The sequence below is a fragment of the Siphateles boraxobius genome, unplaced genomic scaffold (genome assembly GCF_051911475.1).
Source record: "Siphateles boraxobius isolate OS27281-9 unplaced genomic scaffold, OSU_SipBor_1 19, whole genome shotgun sequence".
NCBI lineage: Eukaryota > Metazoa > Chordata > Actinopteri > Cypriniformes > Leuciscidae > Siphateles > Siphateles boraxobius.
The window spans coordinates 26,672,716-26,699,815 of NW_027508799.1; the positions used below are offsets into that span (position 1 = coordinate 26,672,716).

The 27,100-nt window shown below is 41.1% G+C and overlaps 1 protein-coding gene across 2 annotated transcripts in view; it reads right to left on the reverse strand.

Moving 5' to 3' along the window:
- tmem178bb (transmembrane protein 178Bb) overlaps window positions 1–27,100 on the reverse strand; it is a 92,549-nt gene that overhangs the window by 31,119 nt on the left and 34,330 nt on the right. For both annotated transcript variants that reach the window (XM_077234632.1, XM_077234633.1), the window contains one exon: window positions 13,784–13,897. In XM_077234632.1, the coding sequence (XP_077090747.1) occupies window positions 13,784–13,897 (114 nt within the window). The remainder of the gene's footprint in view (window positions 1–13,783; window positions 13,898–27,100) is intronic.

A 27,100-nucleotide genomic window follows, 5' to 3' on the forward strand; every position in this document is an offset into this window, starting at 1 on the left:
TTTTTCATTTTATTTGAAGCCAAAAAGTATTTGAAAAACGTAGAAAAAGACAAATGCTTTTATAAGCTAATAATTGCACGCATCCTATTGCGAATGACAATGTTGAATCAAAGCGGTACAATATAAAACTAACTTAGAATCTTTCATACAATATAATACAATATATTTGACGATAATTGCAAAATATTTGAATAAATAACTTGTTTGAGAGTATAGTAAACTGATTAAATTACATTATTCAGTGCTGCTTGGTAGTAAGCGGCCCCTTATGACTTTCCTGATTGGTTGATCCCTTTTCAGGATTATTGTAGATTTTCATGGTAGGTCTATCAAGATTTAAATGTTGTTGTTAAAAATCAATGTAGGAAAAAACTGTAACCCTATCATTGGGGATGTATTAATGAAGAAATGAAAATCTCAAGGATATAGCTTTCGTTTGCATTTGAATTGAAAAGCATGATGAAAAGCAAAAAAAGCACATGGCCAAAAAGACAAAAGACAAAATGCTTGACCTAGATGGCTCCTACTTCTACTCCACAGAGGAGAAACAGATGCAGCCTGCAGTGTCACCCTGTTTTATCTCATCACATTGAATTCATGGCCAAATTTAATCTGCAAATAAACACTAAAGCTGAGAGAGACCAGAGAATGAGTCAGTGGCCTCTGTTTGACGGACGGAGGAAAAAAGAGCTCAATTTATTTGAAAACACTATAATCTGGCCAACATATTTCACTGCAATATAGACAACAGCTTTTTGTGTCTGTAACATGCCACCATTATAGAGGTTATGCAAGCTTATTGCATAGTCCATAGAGAGTTTAATGGTTAACCAATGTTAGAAATTCCGGGGTTTTTGTATATTTATTTGAATTGGAATTGGCAGTACAATATATTGCCTATTTTTTAGCATGGAGATTATTCTTTGGTTTTAAGCCGAGTTATTGATTTGATTCAGCTCCATCTTTTGGCACTACGAGTGTAAACAGCACTTGTCTGTTTTCTTTCCATCCATGCTCCGAGATCAAAGTAAGCTTCTGACTCGTGGCCACTGGGCAACTTCCACTCGGCCATCCACAGACTAATCACTAGGCGTCCGTCTAACAGATTACAGCCCTTCTGGGCGCAGCGGTCACAACTAAACCCACAGGGAACTCTGGCTAATCTGAAATGCCCTGAGTCAAAATGGTGCAATCGCTAAAACTGCCAGGACAAAGAACTCGCAGTTTGTAATTAATAGCAAAGGGATTATCAAATGCATGCAACAAACAGGCTTGAGGATTTCTCTGCTGAAATGTTCTTTTTTAAGAGACAGTTTTGTCTTGCTAGTGATAAAAATAAACTGCATTGTTTAGGTTTCTATAAACAACTGCAAAATGACCAAGGTTTTTACTACATGTTTATGCAGACAAGGTTATCTGGAACAGAGGATTACGGTTGTAAATAAGGATTTGAATAATGTAAATATTACGGCAGGATGTTTGGCGGCTGATAATGCCACATTTATTACTTTCTCACGTTTGCAATCCCTCCAACTTTGCAAGGTTACTTTTGCAATATTAATGGACTTATTCTCATTAGCCAAGGATTTAACCGTTATTTTGATTTCGGTGGAAGTAGTTTCTCAGAAAGCTGGGAACAATTTTCCAGTGTGCCTCATCTAATCATCGTTCTCATTCTAAAACCTTTAACATTTTACTGTCATGTACCAGAATTGAATAATCGTTTAACTTTTTTAAGTCAACCTGAAATCAAAATTTGTTTTTGTGTAAATGTTCCTGGTCTTATAAAAAAATAAATAAAAAAATAAAGCCCTTCTTTCATATAGACACCACTTTCTACAATCCAATCAATTCTTGTTGGACAAAATGAAGTCCTGCCCCACATTCCATTGAATATCTTGCTTACATCACATTACAAAAGTGAAATAAGCCTGCACATACCATTTCATGTTGCCTTCGCCCTCTGCTCTGTCAACATGTAATTACATCTTTCGTGCATCTCTGCTTCTTGACTTGAATGAAAGAGGTCAAGAAAAGATCAGAGTCTCTAACTGTCAGAATGGCTATTGACGGCTCACCTAGCATGGAGGAAAACGTCTCTCAGCTTTGAAAGAAAACATAATGATCATGGATGTCAAAATGCCAAACCGCAGTTGAGAGATTTCTCGACAGTCTCCTCCATTCCTCTGGTGTGCGCTGTAACGGCGTCCTTGTTAATGTCAGGCCCATCATGGTTTGCATGATGACACTATTTTCAATTTCCATTTATTAATTCCTAGACACATGAAAATGTCTTATCTAGGGGAGATTAAATCAGTAGTGTATACAGAGAGTGTCAAGCCAAGTCACCTTTATTTATAGCGCTTTATACAATACAGATTGTTTCAAAGCAGCTTTACAGTGATAACAGAAAAATAATGCATTTCCGCTGTTGTTTAGCTGCAGTGAATGGTGAGGTCACATTCAAAGTCCTCTAAGTGCAATAAATACATAGGAGGGTAATGTTTAAGTAGTTTAAATGTAAGTACAGATATGATACAAATTACTCAATCCCACCTTAATAGTGTCTGATTACAGCAGTGACAATTAAGTACAATTCATTTCCTCTGCGGATCCCACTCTGGGGTAAAAACTAAATTACTGCTTAGGATGTTAGTATGTCATTACAGGTCCTGTTTTTAGCTGGGTCCCAAGACAACAATCATTAAGCTATTTAACGAATGTTTAGTGTAAGAAACCGCTTCAGTAAAGGATGTACAGTTGCTTTAAAGTACATAATAATAAGAGCTGTTTATTGAATGTGTTCATTTAGTATGGTCACTTTCCATAAAATCTCTTAAAAAACTTTTGTCTGCCATTAGTGCTATTGTCTTCATTCGGGGCTTTTCTCAGCTAATGATGTACTAATATATGTGATTTATTTGCATTCAATTAGATGAATGTTATGCAATTATTTGTTTGATTTAATTAATTACATTTATTTAATTACATAAATAGATTGTTTTATTTTTAAATAATTTAAAAGTATTGATATTATTAATTTAAAAGTATTGATATTATTAATTTAAAAGTATTGATATTATTAATTGCATATATATATATATATATATATATATATATATATGATTAATTGCTATTAATTGGCATATGTAATTAATTTGTATTAATTACATTAACACATTTTTAATTTATTAATGAAATTAAAATCCATTTAATTTAAAATTGTTTATATAGGATTAGTTTGTGTGATATTTGTGATTAATGTGATTACTAATAAATTAATTACATGAATACATTTGTAATTTATTCATGTAACTAAAATCTGTTTAATTTATAAATATTGATATATGTGATTAACTGCATAACATGTTTAATTGCAATTAATGTGATTAGGCATGTCATATTTAGCACGTCATATTTTTATTACATACCTATTTGGTTACACTTTATTTCGATAGTCCACTTTAGACATTCTACTAACTATAAGTAACTTTTCAACTAGGTGTTAGAGTTAGGAGAATAAGTTGACTTGTAGTTGCCAAGTTACTTATAGTCAGTAGAATATCTGTTGAGGGACCAACAAAATAAAGTGTTAGCAGATATGAAGCAGACAGTCTGCTAATACTCTAATGAGAGTTAGCTGACATGTAGCTGCAAAGTTACTTATAGTTAGTAGAATGTCTAAAGTGGACTATCGAAATAAAGTGTTACCTAATATTTTTTTAATTGACTCTAATAACAGTACACTCTTGTTTTCTTTTTTGCAGTTTTTTCTTCTTCTTCTTCTTCCTTTCTTTTAATCCAATGGTTGTCTCTCTTTGGTCTCTGAAGCACTATAAGCAGTTTCTAAATTGAGTGCACTGAGATCTGGAGGATTTGGAAACCAAGATCATAATTCGCCTCTTTGGGCACCTTTACGCATCACGGCAGATTATTTCCTGTCATGTTCATTGACAGCTTCCTGCTGTTCATTTTTGCTGCTTCCTTTTGATCTTACAAAATCCCTAAGCTGCTGAAGTTACCGTCTTCATCCAAAGACGAAATGTCCAAAAGCATTTCGCTTGTTGAGCTGAAAAGGCCATCCATCCCTAAAAACAAGAGATTTTGGGTTCTGTGGAGTCTCATCTTTCGCTTTCATATTCTGCATAATAGAAGCAGTGTCGTCTTTTGTGACTTTCTTGCTGGTATAGTCAGTTTCCTGGTGGGTTGACTGACGGGTACAAATGAGTGCTGTGTATATCCCACCGCATTCTGAAGTTTTGCTGATGTCACTCACGAACAGATAAGCATTATGAGAGCACGGGAAATGTTCCAACCTCCCTTTGTTCAATTTCACACGCTTTATGAAATGTCAGGTCTGGCTTCTCATCTGAGCGCAATACGAGCAAAAACAACTCGAATTTGAATGTTACCTGTTCTGTTTATTCTAGGCCTCACAACAAAACACAAGCTTTGACTTAATACCGTCACCAGTGGCCGGTTCAGACATCTAGTGATCTTTTTGGGCCCTTTTTTGGCAGTGTTGGTTCTGACACATTTCCCAGAGAGTACTAGAGTAATTTACTTCTCAATGTCCACTAATGGAAAGTTCTTGATCTCCTGACCTCTCTTGGCCCCCAAAATCAATATGGCACTCAATGGAGTCAAAGCCATAAAGGCTTAATTCTTTAATTTTTTTACATTTAGGGTTCTCTCACCAGAGGAAAAGACTTCATCCTACTGTTTGATTTGTTGGAGCAGCTGTGTAAGCTGTAATAAGAACATTAAACATCTCAGCCTGACCTTAACCAAGAGATTGACTGTTCCACATCTTTCTTTACAGTATAGGTCAGAATGCTTGAATCAAATGACAGACTCGTTGAACACGACTCTAAACAATATGTGAACATTTTCCAGCCTAAACTTAAGTGTGTATGAGAACGTCCTGGTTGCGTATGCAACCCACCGTTCCCTGAAGGAGGGAACGGAGGACGTAGTCGACGCGACTGAAATGGGATCACGCTAGGGAGCCTATCGTCTTCGAGTATTATTGAACGAGCCAATACACATTGGCGTGCGAGATTTGCATCTCACACTCCGCCCCGCAGCGCGGGTATAAATACGGAAGTGGATGCACGCACCATTTGCTTTTCGCTGAGGAGCCGAGCGTAACTCGGAGTCAGCGGTGGTCCAGCGGTAGTGGCAAGGGGACTACGTCCTCCGTTCCCTCCTTCAGGGAACGGTGGGTTGCATACGCAACCAGGACGTTCCCTTTCAGTCGATAACGTCGGACGTAGTCGACGCGACTGAAATGGTATCAACCATTGAACACGCCACTAACGCTGCCACCTTCCAGTGCCTAGACAAAAGCCTTCTGATCCTCCCGACGTTCTAGCGGAAAAGGACAGGGCTTAGGCCAGGAAGTCGCTGCTGTTCCACAAGACCCACTCAGTTAGACTTGGTAACACTGGGAAAGCGTGCCCAACATTGGAAGGAAGGGACGCTGCGGAGCCCAACCAACCCGAAAGGGGGGGGGAAATACACATATGAACTGGGCGGAGAGCCGGGCAGTATAACATATGGAATGTCACTGGGGTGGCTCCAGCCTAGAGAGGGGGGAGACACACCAATTTACAGTGACGGCAGGACTCTGCCAAGGGAAAGACCCGGGCTCACCTTGGGGAGCCGTATCGTGGAAGAATACACATATGGGGTCGCCGTAGGGACCGCAACATATGGACCCAGCCTAACACAGGTTCCACACTGCATACGAGTGGTAGGCCTAACACCAGACGTTCCGCCACGTCCGACGTCGGGGGGGGTACGGAGGAGCTCAACAGGTTCCGGACAAGGGAATTCCACCGGAGCGAAATGGCGCACGTATCCGGTCCGTAAGAGGGGAATGGCGCAGCAAGCCGACACTGAACCGGGGCTCACGGTGTTACTGGCTTCTACGAGAAGAGAGCACACGGGAAGCAACCGGCTCGACACGTAGGCTATAGAATCTAGCAAACGTATTAGGTGTCGCCCAGCCCGCAGCTCTACAGACATCTGTCAGCGAGGCACCCTGCGCCAACGCCCAAGAAGCGGCAACACTCCTTGTGGAGTGAGCTCGCAGTCCGGGGGGACAGGGTTCACCTTGGGACTCATACGCCAAGATGATGGCATCCACTATCCAGTGGGCCAACCTCTGCTTGGAGACAGCCTTTCCCTTCCGCTGACCTCCATAACAGACGAAGAGCTGCTCTGAGGTCCTAAAGCTTTGCGTTCTGTCCACGTACAAGCGCAGGGCGCGAACGGGGCAGAGAAAAGCCAGGGCTGGGTCTGCCTCCTCCGGGGGCAGCGCTTGCAGGTTCACCACCTGGTCCCGAAAGGGGGTGGTAGGAACCTTGGGCACATATCCAGGCCGGGGTCTCAGGATAACGTGAGAGTTAGCCGGCCCGAATTCCAGGCACGATTCGCTGACCGAAAATGCGTGCAGGTCCCCTACCCTCTTGATGGAGGCCAAAGCAAGTAGGAGAACTGTCTTTTGGGACAGAATTTTTAACTCTGCTACCTGCAAAGGCTCGTAGGGCGGTCTCTGCAGTGCGGTTAGCACCAGAGATAAGTCCCAAGAGGGTATAGAGGGGGGGCGAGGCGGATTCAACCTCCTCGCTCCCCTCAGGAACCTGACGATCAAGTCATGCTTCCCCAGGGATTTCCCGTCTACTGCATCGTGATGTGCGGCAATAGCGGTGACATACACTTTGAGGGTGGAGGGGGACAGCCGACGCTCCAAAGCCTCTTGCAGGAAAGAAAGCACGGAAATGACCGAACACCTTCGGGGGTCTTCTCCTTGAGAAGCACACCACTCAACGAACAGTTTCCACTTCAGGGAGTAAGCAAGCCTCGTAGAGGGGGCTCTCGCTGACGTGATGGTATCTACGACTGCCTGTGGTAGACTACCTAAAACCTCCGCGTCCCGTCCAGGGACCACACATGGAGTCTCCAATAGTCTGGACGCGGGTGCCATATGGTGCCCCGTCCCTGAGAGAGTAGGTCCTCTCTCAGAGGAATAGGCCAGGGAGGAGCTGTCGAGAGGAGAAAAAGTTCGGGGAACCAGGTTCGGTTGGGCCAATAAGGGCCAACTAGCAAAACCTGCTCCTCTTCCTCCCTGACTTTGCACAGTAGTTGTGCAATAAGGCTCACTGGGGGAAACGCATACTTGCGGAGGCCCCGGGGCCAGCTGTGAGCCAGTGCATCCGTTTCGAGGGAATAAAACAACTGGCAATGGGACGAGTCCGGAGAGGCAAGCAGATCTATCTGTGCGGCCCCGAAGTGGTCCCATATCAGCTGGACCGCCTGGGGATGGAGCCGCCATTCTCCCGAGGCCACAATCTGTCGTGAGAGCTCGTCGGCGGCACGATTGAGCAGGCCAGGGATGTGAACGGCACGAAGCGACCTCAGATGCTTCTGACCCCATAGGAGGAGGTGGCGGGCGAGTTGTGACATGCGGCGGGAACGTAGACCACCTTGGCGGTTGATGTACGCAACGGCCGCAGTGCTGTCCGTCCGGACCAGTACGTGCTTGCCGAGCAGCGTCGTCCTGAGGCGTCTCAAAGCAAGGAGTACTGCTAACAACTCGAGGCAGTTGATGTGCCAATGCAGGTGGGACCCCGTCCAGGTGCCAGCTACTGCATGCCCGTTGTACGTGGCCCCCCAGCCAGTGTTGGAGGCGTCTGTGAAGACCACAGCATGCCTGGACACTTGTTCTAGGGACACACCGGCCCGGAGAAACGAAAGGTCCGACCACGGGCTGAAGGTTTGGAGGCAGGCCGCGGTGATTCTCACAGGGAGCGTGCCTCTCCGCCACGCCCACCTCGGTACTCGGTCGCGAAGCCAGTGCTGGAGTGGTCTCATATGAAGCAGGCCGAGCGGCGTAACTGCGGCTGCGGCTGCCATATGCCCCAGGAGCCTCTGAAACTGTTTCAGAAAAACCACTGTTCTGCCCTTGATAAAATTCAGGCAGTTCAGCACCGACCGGGCGCGATCCTCTGTGAGGCGCGCCGTGTGTTGGACCGAGTCCAGCTCCAAACCGAGAAAAGAGATCCTCTGCACAGGGGCGAGTTTGCTCTTCTCCCAGTTGACCTGAAGACCCAGCTGGCTGATGTGCTGGAGCAGCAAATCCCTGTGTTCGCATAACAGCTCCCGAGACTGAGCTAGTATCAGCCAGTCGTCGAGATAGTTGAGAACGCGAACGCCCTGCTCTCTCATGGGAGCGAGGGCTGCCTCCGTAACTTTCGTAAAGACACGGGGTGACAGGGCCAGCCCGAAGGGTAAGACTTTGTACTGATACGCCTGACCCTCGAACGCGAAACGCAGGAATGGCCTGTGTCGCGGCAGGATGGAGACATGAAAGTACGCGTCCTTCAGGTCGATCGCTGCAAACCAATCCTGGGGACGGACACATTGGAAGATGCGTTTCTGCGTCAGCATTCTGAACGGGAGCTTGTGAAGGGCCCGATTCAGGACTCGCAGGTCCAGGATTGGTCGTAACCCACCCCCTTTCTTGGGTATAATGAAGTACGGGCTGTAAAAGCCGGCCTTCATATCGGCTACCGACACCGGCTCTATCGCGTCCTTCGCCAGCAGGACCGCGATCTCCGCGCGCATGACAGGAGCAGATTCGCTCGACACTGAAGTGTGGCGAATGCCACTGTACCTGGGCGGACTCTGGCGGAACTGAATCGTGTAGCCGAGCCTGATGGTACGGAGGAGCCAGCCGGACGGGTTGGAGAACACTTTCCAGGCCTCGACGAACCGAACCAGGGGGACCAAGGGTAACACAGGCATACCCGGGGTGGGGCAGCGCGGTGGAGGGCAGGGACCCGGCTCGGAAGGCCCGTGGGCGGCCCGAAGCGGGGTCTGAGTGAGCCGTGCTGCACTTACCTGTCTCCACGGGGCAACAGAGGACGGGAGAGAAGGCGGATGACCGGGTCCTCGACCGCCTCGTGTTGCGGGCTGGCGAACAAGAGGGGGCTGGGGGGAGCAAGGCTGTTCCACAGGGTCGCAAGCCGCCAGCCTCGCCCTCTTGGGACCCAGGGACGGAGAAATTCGCTCTTCTGACAATTGGGGTACCACTGGACTCCGGAGAACCAATGGTGGAACGGTAACCATCTGAAGAGCTAGTCCCCCCATCCCTGGGTGGCCTGTCTCAGGAACGTTTCTTACACTCGCCCCCTGGCTGGGCGGTGACTGAGACAGACTGGGCGGCCTGCCTGCCGCTGGTTCTACGCTGGGGCCTGGGTGAAGGCTGTTGCGGAGACCCCGCGGAACCGGAGGCAGCGGCAGGGGGGCGCCCTCGGCGACGAACGGGCGGAGGGACTATCTCTGGCGGCAGGGTGGAGGCAACAGCGGGCCGCCGGGATAGGGTGTGTCGGGGAGCCTCCGTCCGAACCTGGGTGGCAGAGAACTGTTGGGCGCAGCTCTCCGCCACGTCGCCGAACAACCCAACCTGGGAAATTGGGGAGTCCAGGAACCGAACCTTGTCCGCATCCGCCATCTCAACCAGGCTGAGCCAACGATGGCGTTCCTGGACCACCAAAGTGGACATCGCTAGACCGACCGCACACGCCGCGACACTCGTACCCCGGAGGGCGAGGTCAGTGGCTGTGCGGAGCTCACTCACGAGCGCCCGGTCCAAACTACCCTCGTGCATGTCCAAGAGTGCTTTGGCCTGGTAGACCTGCAACAACGCCAAGGCATGCAAAGAGGAAGCGGCTTGCCCGCAAGCTCTGTAAGCTCTGACCGCCAATCCTGACGCGAACTCACAGGCCCGCGAGGGGAAACAAGGATCCCCCACCCAGGATGCAGCGGCCGTTGGACATAAAAGAGTCGCAACAGACCGCTCCACTGGAGGGATAGCCTCATAACCCTTCACCGCTCCTCCGACAAGGGTAGTGAGGGAGGAAGAACTACTCAAGTCGTTTTCAGCAGTAAAAGGTGCCGTCCACGACCAAGTAAGCTCTTCATGCACTTCGGGAAAGAAAGGCACTGGGGCGGCGGGCTGAGAACCAGCACGGCCCGCCCCGAGATACCAATCATCCAACCGAGACTGAACAGGACACGGTGGAGGGTTCCACTCGAGCCCGACAGCCTCGGCGGCCCGTTTCAGCATAGCTGATAACTCTGGATCCGGCTCGGGCAACATTGAACTCCCGGAGGGAGACAACGCAGCCGAGTCGTCATCTCCAGACATCAGCTCACCCTCCGATGCTGCAATCGACATCCTGTCCCCCAGGGGAGCCCCGAGTGGAACCGCTGGCCCACCCATTACAGATGGACCAGCAGATAACACCGGAGGCTCCAATGGTAGCAGTGGAAGGGAGGGGTGAGGAGCCCACAGGGAATGGTTACCGGGCGGGACATCCAACACTACCCTCCGGTCACCCATCCCATGCAGCACCCGGGGGTGGGGCATGGCAATGGGGACTCGCTCTCCGCGGACGAAGGCGAGTCTCGCCCTCAACACTGCGACAGTCATGTTCCCACAGTGAAAACATGAGCTGTCCACAAAAGCTGCCTCAGCGTGCTGTGAGCCCAAACACGTGATACAACAATTGTGACCATCAGAGAGAGACAGGGAACGACCGCACCCAGAAACGCACGGGCGGAATGACATCTTGAAAAAGACGCAAACGCACCCGTGTTGCTCTTTTAGGAAGTGAAAACCTCTCACCAGTGCCGGAGCACACAGGGGAATGACCGCGGCAACACTGACACAGGAATGGTGCACCCTGTGCCAGTGAAGCACTCACTTTCTCGCCCTCAACCGACCGTCAGACAAACAAACACAAACAGAAATTTGGTTGCTGTGAAAACAGCAGTTGAGAGCTTGAAGCTCGCGATCACCGCTGCACTCGCGCTGTAACCACCGACACCAGGAGAGACTTCCCAAAGAAGCGCCGACACACTCGCTCGTTGTACAACAACACTCTTCAGATCCAGACATGAAGCTCGGCTCCGAAGCGAAAGGCAAATGGTGCGTGCATCCACTTCCGTATTTATACCCGCGCTGCGGGGCGGAGTGTGAGATGCAAATCTCGCACGCCAATGTGTATTGGCTCGTTCAATAATACTCGAAGACGATAGGCTCCCTAGCGTGATCCCATTTCAGTCGCGTCGACTACGTCCGACGTTATCGACTGAAAGGGAACTATTTTAACTAGATATGCCCAATACCAGTTTGATTTATCATCCGATATTAGATTTTATATTATTTTATTTTTTTATTGATGTCTGTTGAGATTGGATATATTGCATACTACTTTCCTCTATTTTTAACATTTAGAATACCTTTGCCGGTCATTAAACTCTCACTTACCGGTAAATGTAATCAATAAAAACAATAATAATTTGATAACATTGTTAAATATAATCTTAAAGCCAATCTTTAGGGTCAGTTATGGTTTTATTCAGCAAGGATGCATTAAATTGATCAAACGTGACAGTAAAGACATTTGCAGGTGATTTCTATTTCAAATAAATTGCACAAATATTCCACAAAAATATTAATCGTCACAACTGTTTTCAACATTAAAAATAATAATAAATGTTTCTTGATCACAAAATCAGCATTTTAGAATGATTTCTGAAGGATCATGAGACACTGAGGACTGGAGTTATGATGCTGAAAATTCAGCTTTGCCATCAATTACATTTAAAAATATATTAAAATAGAAAAGTTATTTTTAAATTGTAAGAATATTTCATAAAATTGCTGTTTTACTGTATGTTTGAGCAAACTAATGCAGCCTTGGTGAGTATAAGAAATGTAAAAAAAGAAAATCGTACAAACCCCAAACTTTTGAACGGTACAGTATCCAATATTCATTCATTCATTCATTCATAATTAAAACAATTCATTGTATTATAGAATTTTAATATCAGCCATTTACAATTTACGGTCATTATGTTATGGCTGCATTTTATATTGTATTGGCCCAGATTTGAACATAAACTCCGTTTGCAAGGTTTAAAATGAGTCCTGCAGATCTGGAGTTCATTTCTGATATCAAAAAGTAAAATTGCAGGATAATAGATTCATGTGAACAAAGATATTGAGCACAAAATGGAAACCGTGAGAAATGTTTAGCGCCACAGAGATCTTTCATCTGTTGCACTTCACTGCATGAGAGCTCTGTATCTTTCCAGAAGTGTCATTTAAGCATCTCTGATCTCTTGACCCTCCATGTTAGAGCTTTGGATAACTGGTGGGTTTTGGGGTTATAGGAAAGGTGTCTCTCCAGTCACCTGACAGAGGCAGTGCAGTGGAGTGAGACCACATGACAGTTTGAGGGCATGGTGAATCCCACTCTTTCTTCTGCCCGTGATACACGGCAGCTTCAAACCACAATCCCATCTCATAAGAGGGTTTCAAACAAGCCAATACTCTCCAAGGAGAAGGCCTTTTGTGTAGATTTACACACTCCCCACACAGTGTAAATTTGGTGTCACAAATGTGTCTGTAAGCCAAAAAGGAAAAGAGCAGAAGAGCTTGTTGTACTGTGGGCTTCCACAAGCTATTTCTTGTGGAGCAAAAAGTAAACTTATAGAATAATAGATTCATGTGAACCAGATATTGAGCACAAAATGGAAACACATTTAACGCAAATGTGTTCCTACGGCTAAATCAGGCAGGAGTGAATGCAAAACCAAATAATAAATGCTTAAAATAAAACAATTACTATGCATTTTAATTAATTATAACTTCTGGCCTTTGCATTAAACACATCTTGTTATCCATAATGACTCTGAATAAAATTACTTTTGGTGTTAAAATATGTTCTTAAAACTCAAAAATCTGATGACATATGGACATTTTGAACTGGCTCTCAAGTGTAAGTTTTATTTTATTATTTTATAAACACCCTTTTATAAATAAAAGTAATGTTAAGTGAACTTATCGATGTGTAATTAATATGATAATATTTACTTTATTTTATATACACACACTTTTATATACAAACAGTCATATTAAGTAAACGTGATGTGTAATCATCCTTTTTTTTATTATAATTTAATATATTTTAATAATCATTTTTATATGCATACATAAACACTAATATTAAGTTAACTATTTGTTTTACAATATTTGTTTTCTTTTTTTACCAGCAAAATAGATTTATGAATAGTAAATATCCTTAATAATCAACCACTCAGGGTGTGGCATGTGTAAAACTTTATGAATGATGGGCTTTTCAAAGGTTGCTGAGCTTCCTGTGGGTCAGATTGCGTACTAATGGCCCACTCTCTGTATTAAAGCATTTTCCCACCACTTCTATGTTAAAGCATCTTCATAATTTCCATATTGGGAAGTGTGGAAACAGAGCAAAAGTGGGTCGACAAGGTACATCTGACTTTGAGATATGTACCCTACTTTCTCCTTCCACAAAGCAACAACAAATCACCTCATCTATATCTTTAGGTCTACCGAGAGCTTGCCCGAAATAAATGAATGGAATTACAACGTATTGCATTACAACTTCCATATCTGGCTTTGACTTGACTTTAGCAATTAGGGTCTGAGCAAAGGACACACTAGATCGGGCATGATTACTGTTTGTACTGTCTACAAAGTGCTTGTCTCAGCAGTAATGGTTAAATTATACACTTATTTGTACTATGAATGTAATTTTGTCAAGCAAATATGACAGTTTGAGATATTAATTCTTTAGTTGTTTTACAAGTACAGAATTTGTAGTCTCCTCTAATCACAATAGTGGCATTTCTTAAATGCGTCTTCAAAGTAAAGCCATGTACTCACGTAGAGAGTGCCATTCATCCTGACGTATGGTCTTGGTGATGTTGTAAGAGAGGTTCTTGGGTATTGTGGCTGAGGAGTAGTGGTACTTGATATAGGAGCATCTGGCAATGGACCCTGCAAGTAGAGAAGTAGAAAACATGAGTTTAAGTTCTTTGTGAATAAGAAATTATTTGTGTTTATGGTGAAATGGTTGGTGAAATTGTCATATTTGTCAACACTGCTGACAAATATGACAAGATAACATCAGTCAACTTATTGCATTGACAAGGAGAACAACAGTAGATAATGTATTGATTTCGATGGAGATAATATTGTCTTAATTTTCCAGGTATACATCCCACACACTCCTGCAAGAGATTTCCATTTCATTTCACTGTATTTAGCATGGCCAGAATACAAATCTTCACACCTTCGATTTTTGTATTTTTTCCCTTTTCTCCTTCACTTTGAGAGATTACAGATCCCATTTTTTAGCATTCCATGAGGCTTTTTCAACATTTACAAAGTTTTGTGATTGTTCTTTCTCTTTGTTTCTAATCAAACAGTGGTTTCTTGTAGCTTGTCACATCTGAATTCCTTCTGTTTTCTTCAGTGTATTTTGAGGCTTTTTGGTCGACAGCATATCTCTCAAGCTTTGAGGAATGAGTTATGCGGCGTCGTGTCTGAAATTATTTAATTTTGGAGCACTCTGAAGCACGTTTGCGAATGATATGGCCTTTAGAATGAGGCTTGCACACATCCTCCCCTTTATACAGGAAGATGATGTGCTCATGTGTCTTCAGAGCTCACGCACATGCACTGATCAGCAGTGGAAAAGGGCTGACAAAGATAATGATACATATTTCTGTTTCCTAACGGTACACGCCAGCAATCATTCCAGCTTGCACTATTGTCCAGGATATCATTTCCTGATGATTATGAAACTCTGCAGATAGAAAATGGCAGCCTGTACCATCCAGAAAAGAGAATTATAGTCCCAATGCTCTACTCTGTCTTCCATTATCTCATTCCTCCAGGAACCACTAGACCAGCTAAAATCTATGTTGTGTTACTGAGGGAAGTTCTAGTGTCACATTGATTAACAAATCATTAGTGTCAGAAGTTGAGAATGGATACGCTTGCAGTGGAACTTTAGTTTCATTGGTCATAAAGTAGCGAGCCAACACATAACCACATAATATACAATATATATTGTACAATATACACAATATAAAATACATTTATTTAGGGGTGTAACAGTACGTGCATTTGTTTTTCACTATTATTACTATTATTTTTTCTAAAATCATATTTGTTATGTTTTTACTATGTGTACTGACACAGTATTTACACCTTGTGGGGTTATCAATCTACAATGGCTTACTTATAGGTGTCTTTGCATATTGTGTGGGATAGAAAATGATAAATTTCAAGTTTAACCATGGCTTACACTGGGTTTAATGAGCAACTCCACGAACCTCTCCTGTTACACTGACTTGTAAGACTGATTGTTCTTGGCCCTATGCATCCCTGTGGGGCAGATGCTGATCGGGTCAGCGACCGAGTGTAAACCAAAACCATCTTTCTTCCAGGCTGACCAGACAGCATGTGTTCCTGGGTATAGATTTTTTGATGGCCAAAGCCTGGGAGAGTTGAATAGATTTTAAATACTCCAAAGAAATCTAAGGGCATAGCAGAATGGCAGTGTCACTGGGAGCACAGTACTTACTTTGATTTGGATGTGTGACTCAAATACACTTTGATTTGGATGTGTGACTCAAATACAGAATTGCTTAGTTTAATTGGGGGAGTTGACTTGTGAGCTTCCATCCCTTTTTACACCTTTCAACATTGTATAAATAGTAGTGGAAGCCTAATAGAGTGTTTGCTTTGTCAAGTTTAAAAAAATGATTCACAGAACAATCTACGTTAAGGTTAAGCTACACTCCAAGTACACTCCAGAATTCTCAAAAGTCCTGCTACAAGCCAGTCAATGAAAGGTCACTTGGCTACCCTTGACGCCTTGCGCAGTTAGCACCAGGACAGTTTTTGATCAAATTTGAGAGAGTTATTTTTTTGTTAGTACGAGTTTTGTTTTTTAGTTCTTTGACAGCCAAAAGTGGCAAAAGTGGATCCATGTTGGACCCCTTAATTCTTCCTGTAAAAAAAGAAAAAAAGTTCGAATATCGTTCGAAAAAACAAACAAACAAAAAACGCACACTCACAATGACAGAAAGGGAAGCCAATTTCATGTTTAGCGATTTGTCATCAAGCAAACTATTTATTAATTGAACAAGTAACATATTTTTGTCGTTTTTTTTAACATAGTAGGCTAATTGGAAGAAGAAAAAAACAATAAGCACGATGTAGCTACAGTCCGTTTTCGCATCGCCAAACCAGATGCTCGTTAGATCAAAAAATAATGGCATATGTCATAATGATTTTATGTGAACCTGCCTTTACCGGCAATAGCAATTGCACGAAAATATAACGATATTCGAAAAAGCTATTTTATGATCTCAATCCAACTTTGAGAATAGATTAACGGCGATTTTTTTTTTTTATCACCCGATAAGAGTCTCACGTTAACGCAGCACGTTAACGCCCATGACGGCCAACCACTAAAATATATATACATATATATATATTAGTGCTGTCAAACGATTAAAATATTTAATCGCGATTAATCGCATTAATGTCATAGTTAACTCGCGATTAATCGCATTTAATCGCACATTTTTATCTATTCTAAATGTCTCTTGATTTCTTTTTGTCCCATTATTTTTTCTCATTTTAATGCTCTTATCAACATGGAAAAGTGGATCGGCTTGCTTTGTGCAAATGTTTTTTATTGAAAACAACATTGGCATATATTGTGTTCAATTTCACACTAAAACATTCTTACTTGGAGCAAATAATCTCTCACACAATGTAACACTGTCCATCAATAAAAGGGTGAAAGAAATACTGACGAGGTCCTGATATTGACGAGGGGGCGGAGAATTCGCATCAGCTGTGTGTGTGTGTGTGTGTGTGTGTGTGTGTGTGTGTGTGTGTGTGTGTGTGTGTGTGTGTGTGTGTGTGTGTGTGTGTGTGTGTGTGTGTGTGTGTGTGTGTGTGTGTGTTTGGCCATCATCAAGTGGTATTTCAGACTGGACGTGCTGCGATGATGATAGCTCAGTTCACAACGACAAAACACACAGATCACTTTGGTCTCGTCAATGGAACCATTTGGCAACTTTTTAAAAGTAAACGTTCCATTCAGAATCTTATTGGCATCCATTTCGGTGTCTCGCGCTCGTCATCCACTCAAAACTGGACGTTTTGAACGTTCCTATAACATTCAGAAATAACGTTTTTATAACTTAATGGGAACGTTATGAAAACGTTCTTATAACCTAAAATTGTTAGCTGGGGAAGAGGAGAGATTCGCGATTGCACTGAACACGTTTTAAGTGCAGGCACATATTGTCTGAGCGAGCCCAGAGAAAATTCTAACAAGAGCAGCGTGTATCTGAGAGCGCGCGACTCGAGCAGAGAGATTCGTGCTCGGCACATTATATTCCACGCGCGAGCAGAGAGATTCGCGCTCGCGCATCCGGCTCGCAAGCCCAAACAAGTGTGCGGCGTGCCTGTTATTTTGTTTCCGGTCTAGCTAGATCCGCTTGCGCTTTCAAAACGTCCATGCCGCGTCCTATTGCAAAAGCATGTGAAAAAAAACTACAAAGTTTGCTAGGCCAAAAAGACCGTTAATCGCGCGATAAAAAAATTAACGCCGTTAAAATGGGTTTGCGTTAACGCCGTTAATAACGCGTTTAACTGACAGCCCTAATATATATATATATATACACTCACCTAAAGGATTATTAGGAACACCATACTAATACTGTGTTTGACCCCCTTTCGCCTTCAGAACTGCCTTAATTCTACGTGGCATTGATTCAATAAGGTGCTGAAAGCATTCTTTAGAAATGTTGGCCCATATTGATAGGATAGCATCTTGCAGTTGATGGAGATTTGTGGGAAGCACATCCCGGGCACGAAGCTCCCGTTCCACCACATCCCAAAGATGCTCTATTGGGTTTAGATCTGGAGACCGTGGGGGCCATTTTAGTACAGTGAACTCATTGTCATGTTCAAGAAACCAATTTGAACTGATTCGAGCTTTGTGACATGGTGCATTATCCTGCTGGAAGTAGCCATCAGGATGGGTACATGTTGGCCATAAAGGGATGGACATGGTCAGAAACAATGCTCAGGTAGGCCGTGGCATTTAAACGATGACCAATTGGCACTAAGGGGCCTAAAGTGTGCCAAGAAAACATCCCCCACACCATTACACCAACACCACCAGCCTGCACAGTGGTAACAAGGCATGATGGATCCATGTTCTCATTCTGTTTACGCAAAATTCTGTCTCTACCATCTGAATGCTTCCACTGAAATCGAGACTCATCAGACCAGACAACATTTTTCCAGTCTTCAGCTGTCCAATTTTGGTGAGCTCTTGCAAATTGTAGCCTCTTTTTCCTATTTGTAGTGGATATGAGTGGTACCCGGTGGGGTCTTCTGCTGTTGTAGCCCATCCGCCTCAAGGTTGTGCGTGTTGTGGCTTCACAAATGCTTTGCTGCATACCTCGGTTGTAACGAGTGGTTATTTCAATCAAAGTTGCTCTTCTATCAGCTTGAATCAGTCGGCCCATTCTCCTCTGACCTCAAGCATCAACAAAGCATTTTCTCCCACAGGACTGCTGCATACTGGATGTTTTTCCCTTTTCACACCATTCTTTGTAAACCCTAGAAATGGTTGTGCGTGAAAATCCCAGTAACTGAGCAGATTGTGAAATACTCAGACCGGCCCGTCTGGCACAAACAACCATGCCACGCTCAAAATTGCTTAAAACACCTTTTTTTCCCATTCTGACATTCAGTTTGGAGTTCAGGAGATTGTCTTGACCAGGACCACACCCCTAAATGCATTGAAGCAACTGCCATGTGATTGGTTGATTAGATAATTGCATTAATGAGAAATTGAACAGGTGTTCCTAATAATCCTTTAGGTGAGTGCGTGTGCGTGTGTGTATATGTATATGTGTATATATATATATATATATATATATATATATATACATTTTTATTTATTTTTTACAGAAATAATTAAGTGGTCCAATATGGATCCACTTTTGCCTTCAGAACTGCCTTAATTCTATGTGGATTAGATTAATCAAAGTGCTGGAAACATTTCTCAGAGATTTTGGTCCATATTGATATGATATCATCACGCAGTTGCTGCAGATTTGAAGATTTATCCATGATCCGAATGTCCCGTTCTACCACATCCCAAAGGTGCTCTATTGGACTGAGATCTGGTGACTGTGGAGGCTGTAGCACTTAAATGATGCTCAATTGGTAGTAAGGGACCCAATGTGTGCCAAGAAAATCTACACCAGTAGCTTCAACTGTTGATAAAAGGCAGGATGGATCCATACTTTCATTGTTTACGCCATACTATCTGAATGTCACAGCAGAAATCAAGGCTCATCAGACAAGGCAACGTTTTTCCAATCTTTAATTGTCCAATTTTGTGAGACCGTGTGAATTGTAGCCTCAATTCGCCTGTGTGAATTGTACACTCACTGGCCACTTTATTAGGTACACCTTGCTATAGTAGCGGGTTGGACTCCCTCTTTTGCCTTCAGGACTGCCTTAATTACAATTAATAATAATTAAAAAAAATAAAATAAATGTTTTAATATAAAGTATATATGCTTATTATCATGTTTTGTACTAATTCATTGTTAAATAGTCAGCTCTAGTGTGCATGTATATTTTACAAGGGCTGCCTATTTCATTCAATTAAGTGCAATTTTATATACAGTACAAAGAGAGACTCAGCAAGTAGGCTACTGTTTCTTTGCCAAACTCTCCTGTGCTGTCTGCTTTTCTGCTCATTGTGCTAATCTAAAGTCTGCAGACAGGCATTTGGGAGACTGGAAGAGTCTTACTTATTTATGAATCTCCAGCCTGTCTCACTTTGCTTTAACTAACATAGAGAGAAAAAGGACATTTTAGATTTTTTTTTTCTTTTTTTTTCTGAAGGGTGAATTATTTTTATTTTTTTACCCCGCCAGGGCACTTTTTAGCTGTTTACTCCAGGATTAATCACTGCCATTATGCACAACTAATGTGTCTGCTCAGCCGAATTTCAAAATAAACAAATAAATCCATTTGCGACACGTTTCACACATTGCCAACCGAAGTGCGAAGGCACCGTTACAAAATTAATCACCCTTGAACTTCATCTTTAAATTTCCTCTGGATCCTTTGGGATGTCACTTTGCCATTTTTCCAATGTCTTTGTCAATAATTCATGAGCCCTTCTTCACTTCACTTTTTCACTCGCTCTGGCCAACACTGCCTCCCAATGAGCAAAACCTTTCTAAGAAAAACCTCAGATACACCACATTGACAACTCAGTAAGATAGAACCGTTATACTTGAGGAAGGACTGCATGTTAATAAGGTAACAGATTACAAATAGCCTGAAATTTGACTTGGCCTGGGATCAATGATATGTGTCCAGTGTCCTCATTACATGTAAACTGGATCAAAGCTGTGTGGTGTACCATAATATTACTGAGGTTCATGCAAAGTCACCAGTGTTGCAACTTTAATATTGCGAAGGGGATTAACTTGATCTCCCCTTTAATAGAGCTACAAATATATAACACATTCATTTTTAGGTAATATAAGAGCAGAAGTTAATATTCTCTAACAGGTCATTTTAAAACAGTAAATAATAAAACTGGGTGCCACAGTTAGGACAATTGTTTATATATTTAATAACTCTGGATCCTTGTAAATATGTGTTTTGAGTCAATACAATTAATTAAATTGTTTATGTACATAATAGGCATATTCAATGTTTTTTTTTATTTTAGCGATAATGACCGGCTACTCAAAAATAAGTTCATAAATGGGGAAGAAATTATCATTGTTATTTTATTATCATTGAGCTACTATTATATTATATTATATATACAAATATATATTTTTATATTTTACATTTTAATTTAAAGTAATTTTGTTCAAATAAAGTGTGTCTATCTATATAGTTTTTATTCATTTTATTTCAGTTTTAGGCATTTTAGTACATCAAGCTAATATAAATGAAAATATATATATTTTTTAATTATTTCATTTTGTAATACCAAAATATTTAGCCACAGAAAGCCACGTTTGACCAATCAGAATCAAGTATTCCAGAGACCTGTGTAATAAATGTATATAAACATCTGACATACTTATATACAAATATTTAATATGTAGGGCATAGCAAGTATTACTATAAGAAAAAAAAGGCATGTCAAATTGTAGCAGTGGATTAATCTTGAATCTGACCTCTCTGTCAGGAGATATTCTGCGTCAGTGCCGCTGACTCCAGGAGTGTAGTGCGCACACTGAACTGAACCAAGGGATGTATCCACTAGTAATGCAGTTGTGGAGGTGAGAGTGATCAGGTGCTGGGGCTGATGTGATGCTCTTCATATTTATTTCCATTAATCATAAACTCCCCCCTCTGCTACAGGCCTGTAGCCATGCTGCCGCCATGTGCTGCAATTCCCTTTGTTCAGTGGCAAGCATTACTCATCATTACGCTGTTCATGTTGCCTTAGTGTTCGAGTCAAATACACTGCTGTTTCTCAGAAGAATGACAGATTGATTTAGTGTTTGTATGTAATTATAGTCAATGCAATCTTCCTTTTTTTTGGTGATACACAAAACAACTTCATTATGCCAAGGATCGCCGAAAGTGATGCTTTTATAAGTCCATTTATAGCGTGAGAACAATACTATACAAAATATTCATTCATTGGCTTATGTACTGTCAGTGTTATAAAGCTACTAAATAAATAATGTACTTAATAAGTTTACACGACAACGATATGCTTAAAACTAAGAAGTTTTTCATTTGAGTTCTCCGCCTTTAGGCGACACCATTGTCAAAAACGGTCCCCATTCACACGTCTCCGCGAAAGCTACTCAAACGCTGTGCTGCCAGGCCATTAGATGGCGATGAAACATGAAACACTATTGACTGAACATGTAATACACATGTGCATGACGTCATCGTCTTCAGAGATTCGCGTTTTTGTTGTGTACACGGAGAGCGTTTTGAAAAACTTGCACTTTGAAACCTGTTTTCAAAAGTTTGCATTTTCACACCTAAAACACCGTTGTCATGTCAACACGACCAAAATGCATAACAAGTTTTATGTTTTTAGTTGAAATGTGTCGCGTGAACAGCTCCTAAAAGAAATCAAATATTATCAGGAAACTTTGGATAAAGTTGACAGTCTTTTCTCAGCACTCTACTGAAATAATATATATAAATCTTCAGCGCAGAGATATTAATTTTTATTAATTAATTAACATTTGTTAATATATTGAATACCTCTGGATCATTAGAAGGCTAAAATGTACCAAATAGTTTATTTACATATATTCAAGACTATTCTATATTGTTTTTGTCACAGTTGGGTTGCAGTTAACGAGTAGAAAAGGATCTAAATGTAGCAGTTAAACTTATCAAAACAAAGAACTCAGGGAAACATAACGCAAAGTAGAACTGACAATTAAATGAAAGAGACACAGGGAATAAATAGAACAAACCAATCAAAGAAGCGTGAAAGACCTGTGACCACTAAATCAAACCATGTGTAACCTAGGAGACTTAACAGGCAGGGAAACAGAGGATGACTAAACTAATTAGCAGAACAAGAAAACCAACCTAGAAACAGAACAGAAAAGGATATCAAAAGTAATCTCTAAACATGAACAAACTCAAAACATGACTGTTTTATTTTATATATTCAATTTATTTAATTGTATTTATTTTTACTTAATTTTTTAGTTAGTTAGTTATGTTTTGTCTATAGTTTACTGATAATGACCATGCTTCTTACCAAACAAGAAAAAAAGGGGGCATTTTCACGGTCACTATACAAAACCATAAAGAATGCCACCTTAGACCAATCAAATTTATTTTCAAAATAAATTGTACAGTGCTTTCCCATTAAATATTGAGTTTTACAGAGAATATTGAATTGCAGTGAGCAAGATAAAGTTGACGAGAAACCGTGTAGAAAAGATAAATAGATATTCTTTAAAAAATAATTGTGATTAATCTAATTTCCAAGCAGTCTTGAGAATAGTAATTTTAACCATTTTCACCATTAGCAGCTAGATTTTTTTTTTCCCTAATTGCATGGTGTCTTAGAAATAGCAGAGAAATGAGTGTTGCAATTCTAAGACATTCTGCACTATAACAGACATTTGTGAGATAGCAAAAGATCAACATGAGGCATGATACGAGTGCTTTATCAAAGCTGGAGTAAGCCATGCTTGACACTAACAGTCCCAGAGCGGCATTATCATCTAGCTGACTCATAGTGTTTGACCCGACACTCCACAATCTAATTATGAATGTGCCTCATGGTGGTCTCTGTCCTTATGATCAAGATAAAGGCTGTTGATAAAGACTGAGAGAGGCTTTTGGCATAACTCTGTCTATGAGTCAAGATTCTGCTTCACTCCACTGTGTGTCGTCACCCACATGCATATGGACTTCAAATATCCCTGTCATTATACAATCTGTTCTCTCTCTCTCTCTCTCTCTCTCTCTCTCTCTCTCTCTCTCTCTCTCTCTCTCTCTCTCTCTCTCTCTCCCCCTCTCTCTCTCTCTCCCTCTCCCTCTCTCTCTCTCTCTCTCTCTCTCTCTCTCTCTCTCTCTCTCTCTCTCTCTCTCTCCCCCTCTCCCTCTCTCTCTCTCTCTCACGCTCTCTCTCTCTCTCTCCCCCTCTCCCTCTCTCCCCCTCTCTCCCTCTCTCCCTCTCTCTCTCTCTCTCTCTCTCTCTCTCTCTCTCTCTCTCTCTCTCTCTCTCTCTCTCTCTCTCTCTCTCTCTCTTTGCCCCCAGTGTAATGACTGACATAATGCATGTGTGGCTTTATTATTTTTCAGTTAGGAGCATTGCTGGGCAGCACAGTGCTAATGACTGTGTACATCTGAGTAAATGTCCCTTTGTTTTTAGTTTTTATTGCAGTCAGTTTCTGTGCAAGCTAAACGGCAGTGTACCTTAACCCTAAAAGTCTTTAAAAAAGAAATATGCATGTGTAAAATTGAATATAGTATTATTTCCACAAAAGGAAAAAAAACAGAACTTTATAGAACAAATTACATAAATTATTATTACATTAATATATATATATATATATATATTAAATAAAATATTATATATATATATGTATATATATATATATATATATATATATATATATATATATATATATATATATATATATATATATATATATATATATATATTAGTATTATTGTTTTTTTGTGTTTTTTTATGATGTCATTGTTTAAATAACAGATCTATCCTGGTTTACTCCTAAAATTCAGTATTAATATATTTACAGTTATGTGAAAAAGAAAGGGCAATCTTTTGAATTCCATGGTTTTATGTATCATGACGTAATAAAAAATCGTCTGTCATGGTCTTAAAATTAGGTAAATACAACCTCAGATGAACCACAACGCATCACATATCGCACCGTGTCATTAATTACTTAACGATCATAAAGACAAAATGGGGCAAACTTCTTTTTCACATGACTGTATATATTAAATTGCTGGTTTTTATATATTTTTATACATAATAAAAATTATATTTTTTAATTGTTTATATATATATATATATATATACACTTTTTATTTATATTTTAACAGTTGTCTTTTTTTAATTGACTGGTTCCATACTCATACATACAATATATAGAGCAGTGCACAGACAAAACTGCTATTTTAAAACATATTTTGTATGCTTCCACACTAAATTCCAAAAGCAAAAATGTTCTCACACACTTTATTCCAGAGCAGGGTAACATGTCTCTTTGTGTGCCCACATTCTGTTTATTCCTCCAGACCTGTTTATCGCTGGCAGAGACAGGCACGTGGAGCTGCCAGATGGACACTGTGGTGCAGTACGCGCCCTGGCCTCATTATTCCCTGACCCAGATTGTGGTCCATCCCTCCCCGAACCCAAACCAGACTGGATTAACGGCGAGATACACCAGTTAAGTGCATTGGTTGGTTGTAAGGGGGAGGGATATTATAACGGTCAAGTATTCTGACCCAGCTGATGTGTTTCTTTGTCTCCATAATTACAGCACATCAGTGGAAGGTTTGTGCAGGTAGAGCGGTCCGTTGCTGCAGGGAATGTGACAGATAGATTGTCTCTGCTTTACAAGTGAAGTGAAATTAATTCAGGGATGCTTCATGCAGAGGCTGAGCATGACATGATGATGAATGTAAGGTGCAGTTAATTTTGCCAGTGCGCAGATGTCATTGAGGACAATTTTGTTTACAGGTAATAGTGGATGCTGGAGAACTGCAAATGTCCTTTAAAAAATTCACTAAAGCTTAAATATAGTTTGTGACCGTTTTATGGCTGGAAGATAAAACTGTTAGGTCATCCATGAGTGATTGACCATGTAGCTAACCTGTTTTATTATCAAGTTGCTTTGGATTAAAGAGTCTAATAAAGCAACACATGTAAATATCTTTCAGACAAGTGAAACTGGCTTTAAAATAAAGTGTGAACTTATAGTTATAGCCAATCCACACTGCAGACTAAAGGCGAAAGGCATCGGAGCCACAGTTTCCTGTGATTGTGATACTTTCTATGTATTGTTTGCAGTGTTTAGACTAAATTAGTAAGATTAGTTAGAAATTAGTTTAGACTAATTAGCCCAATCAGACAACCTTGTTCTAAGTTGACCCTTTTTTTGTTATAAAAAAAATTCAACCTTATTAAAAGTTTTTTTTTTATGGTGATTTAGTTAATCCGGACGGTTCTGTTCGTTTCAATGAATGAACCATTACTCAGAAGTGGCACAAGAATTGTTGCAAGAATTACTGCTTTTTATGTTAATGATTTTTGCAGTAAAATATATTTTATTAGACATGTTTCTGTTAAAATACAATCATGATGAATTGATTAATGCTCTTTAAACAGTGTAAAAACCTTTACATATCTTTTTGTCCTTTTGTGTTCAATTTGTATAGTAAATTGCATTTTCATAGATACACTACTGTTTAAAAGTTTGGACTCAGTAAGTTTTGGTTTTATAGAAATTAATTTGTTCATTAATAAATGTTTATTGACCATCAAATTAAGACTGACATTAAGACACATTAAGACTGGAGCCATGATGCTGAAAATTCAGCTTTACCTCATAGAAATGAATTACATTTCAAAAGATATTAAAATAGAATATTATAAAAATATCTCACAATATTACTATTTGTACTCTATGTTTGATCAAAAAATGCAGCCTTGGTAAGCATAAGAGACTTCTTTCAAAAACATTTAAAACGTCTTACCAAACCACAACATTTTGAACCATAGTTTATATATCTGTCAAAATACCATCATAATGAAAGAATATTTGTCCTTGAAACATTGTGAGAATATTATTGTCATGTTTAATTCTGTAGTATCAATAACTATTGTTTTATAACTATAGTTGCAACTTTTGCAATGGTACACTTTTGTGTGGCCCACTGTTTTATTTCCACAAAATGAAAACAAAATTCCACAAAATTCTACAGTGAAGTGAATTGATTAGAACAAATCATCAAGAAGAATCGGTTCATTAGAATGACTCAATTGAATAGACTAGTGGTTGTGGAACAATGTTAATTTTGAGACCATATCCATATTATAGCCTAGAAATGATTACCTCCTCCTATACACCACTTGATATTCAGCTTTTGCAATCGAAGATCCATCGGAAAACAGTGTGGCATGCATTCAGGAGGTAATGATAGGGAACAATGACCCTGGTTTGCTATGGATCATGATGAGAGTATTACACTCCGCAGCATCATGCTGTCTTTTTCCTACTTCCTGCTCAGCTACTGTTCGGACGCTCTCGCTTACTGCTCCGCGCTTTGCTCTATCGCTTTTATATTTCTATATTTTATCTCCTTTTATCACCTAATTTTAACTTCAGCAAATCAGCACAGTGCTCAAACGTTTGGATTACTACAAAAAAAAGCAGAATTATTTTATTCAACCAGCCTCCCACTGAAAGCTTACATTCCGGGGAAGAGAAAACAAAACTGCCTACATTCATAAGGATAAGAAAATGCCTCCTCTGGAATCTACTTGCTGCTCCAACTGCCACAGACTTTTACAAAGGATTGCAATTCTTGAAACAAAGTTAATTGCGGGACCACCAAACCAGACGGAACACACAACAGAGCTTCGTC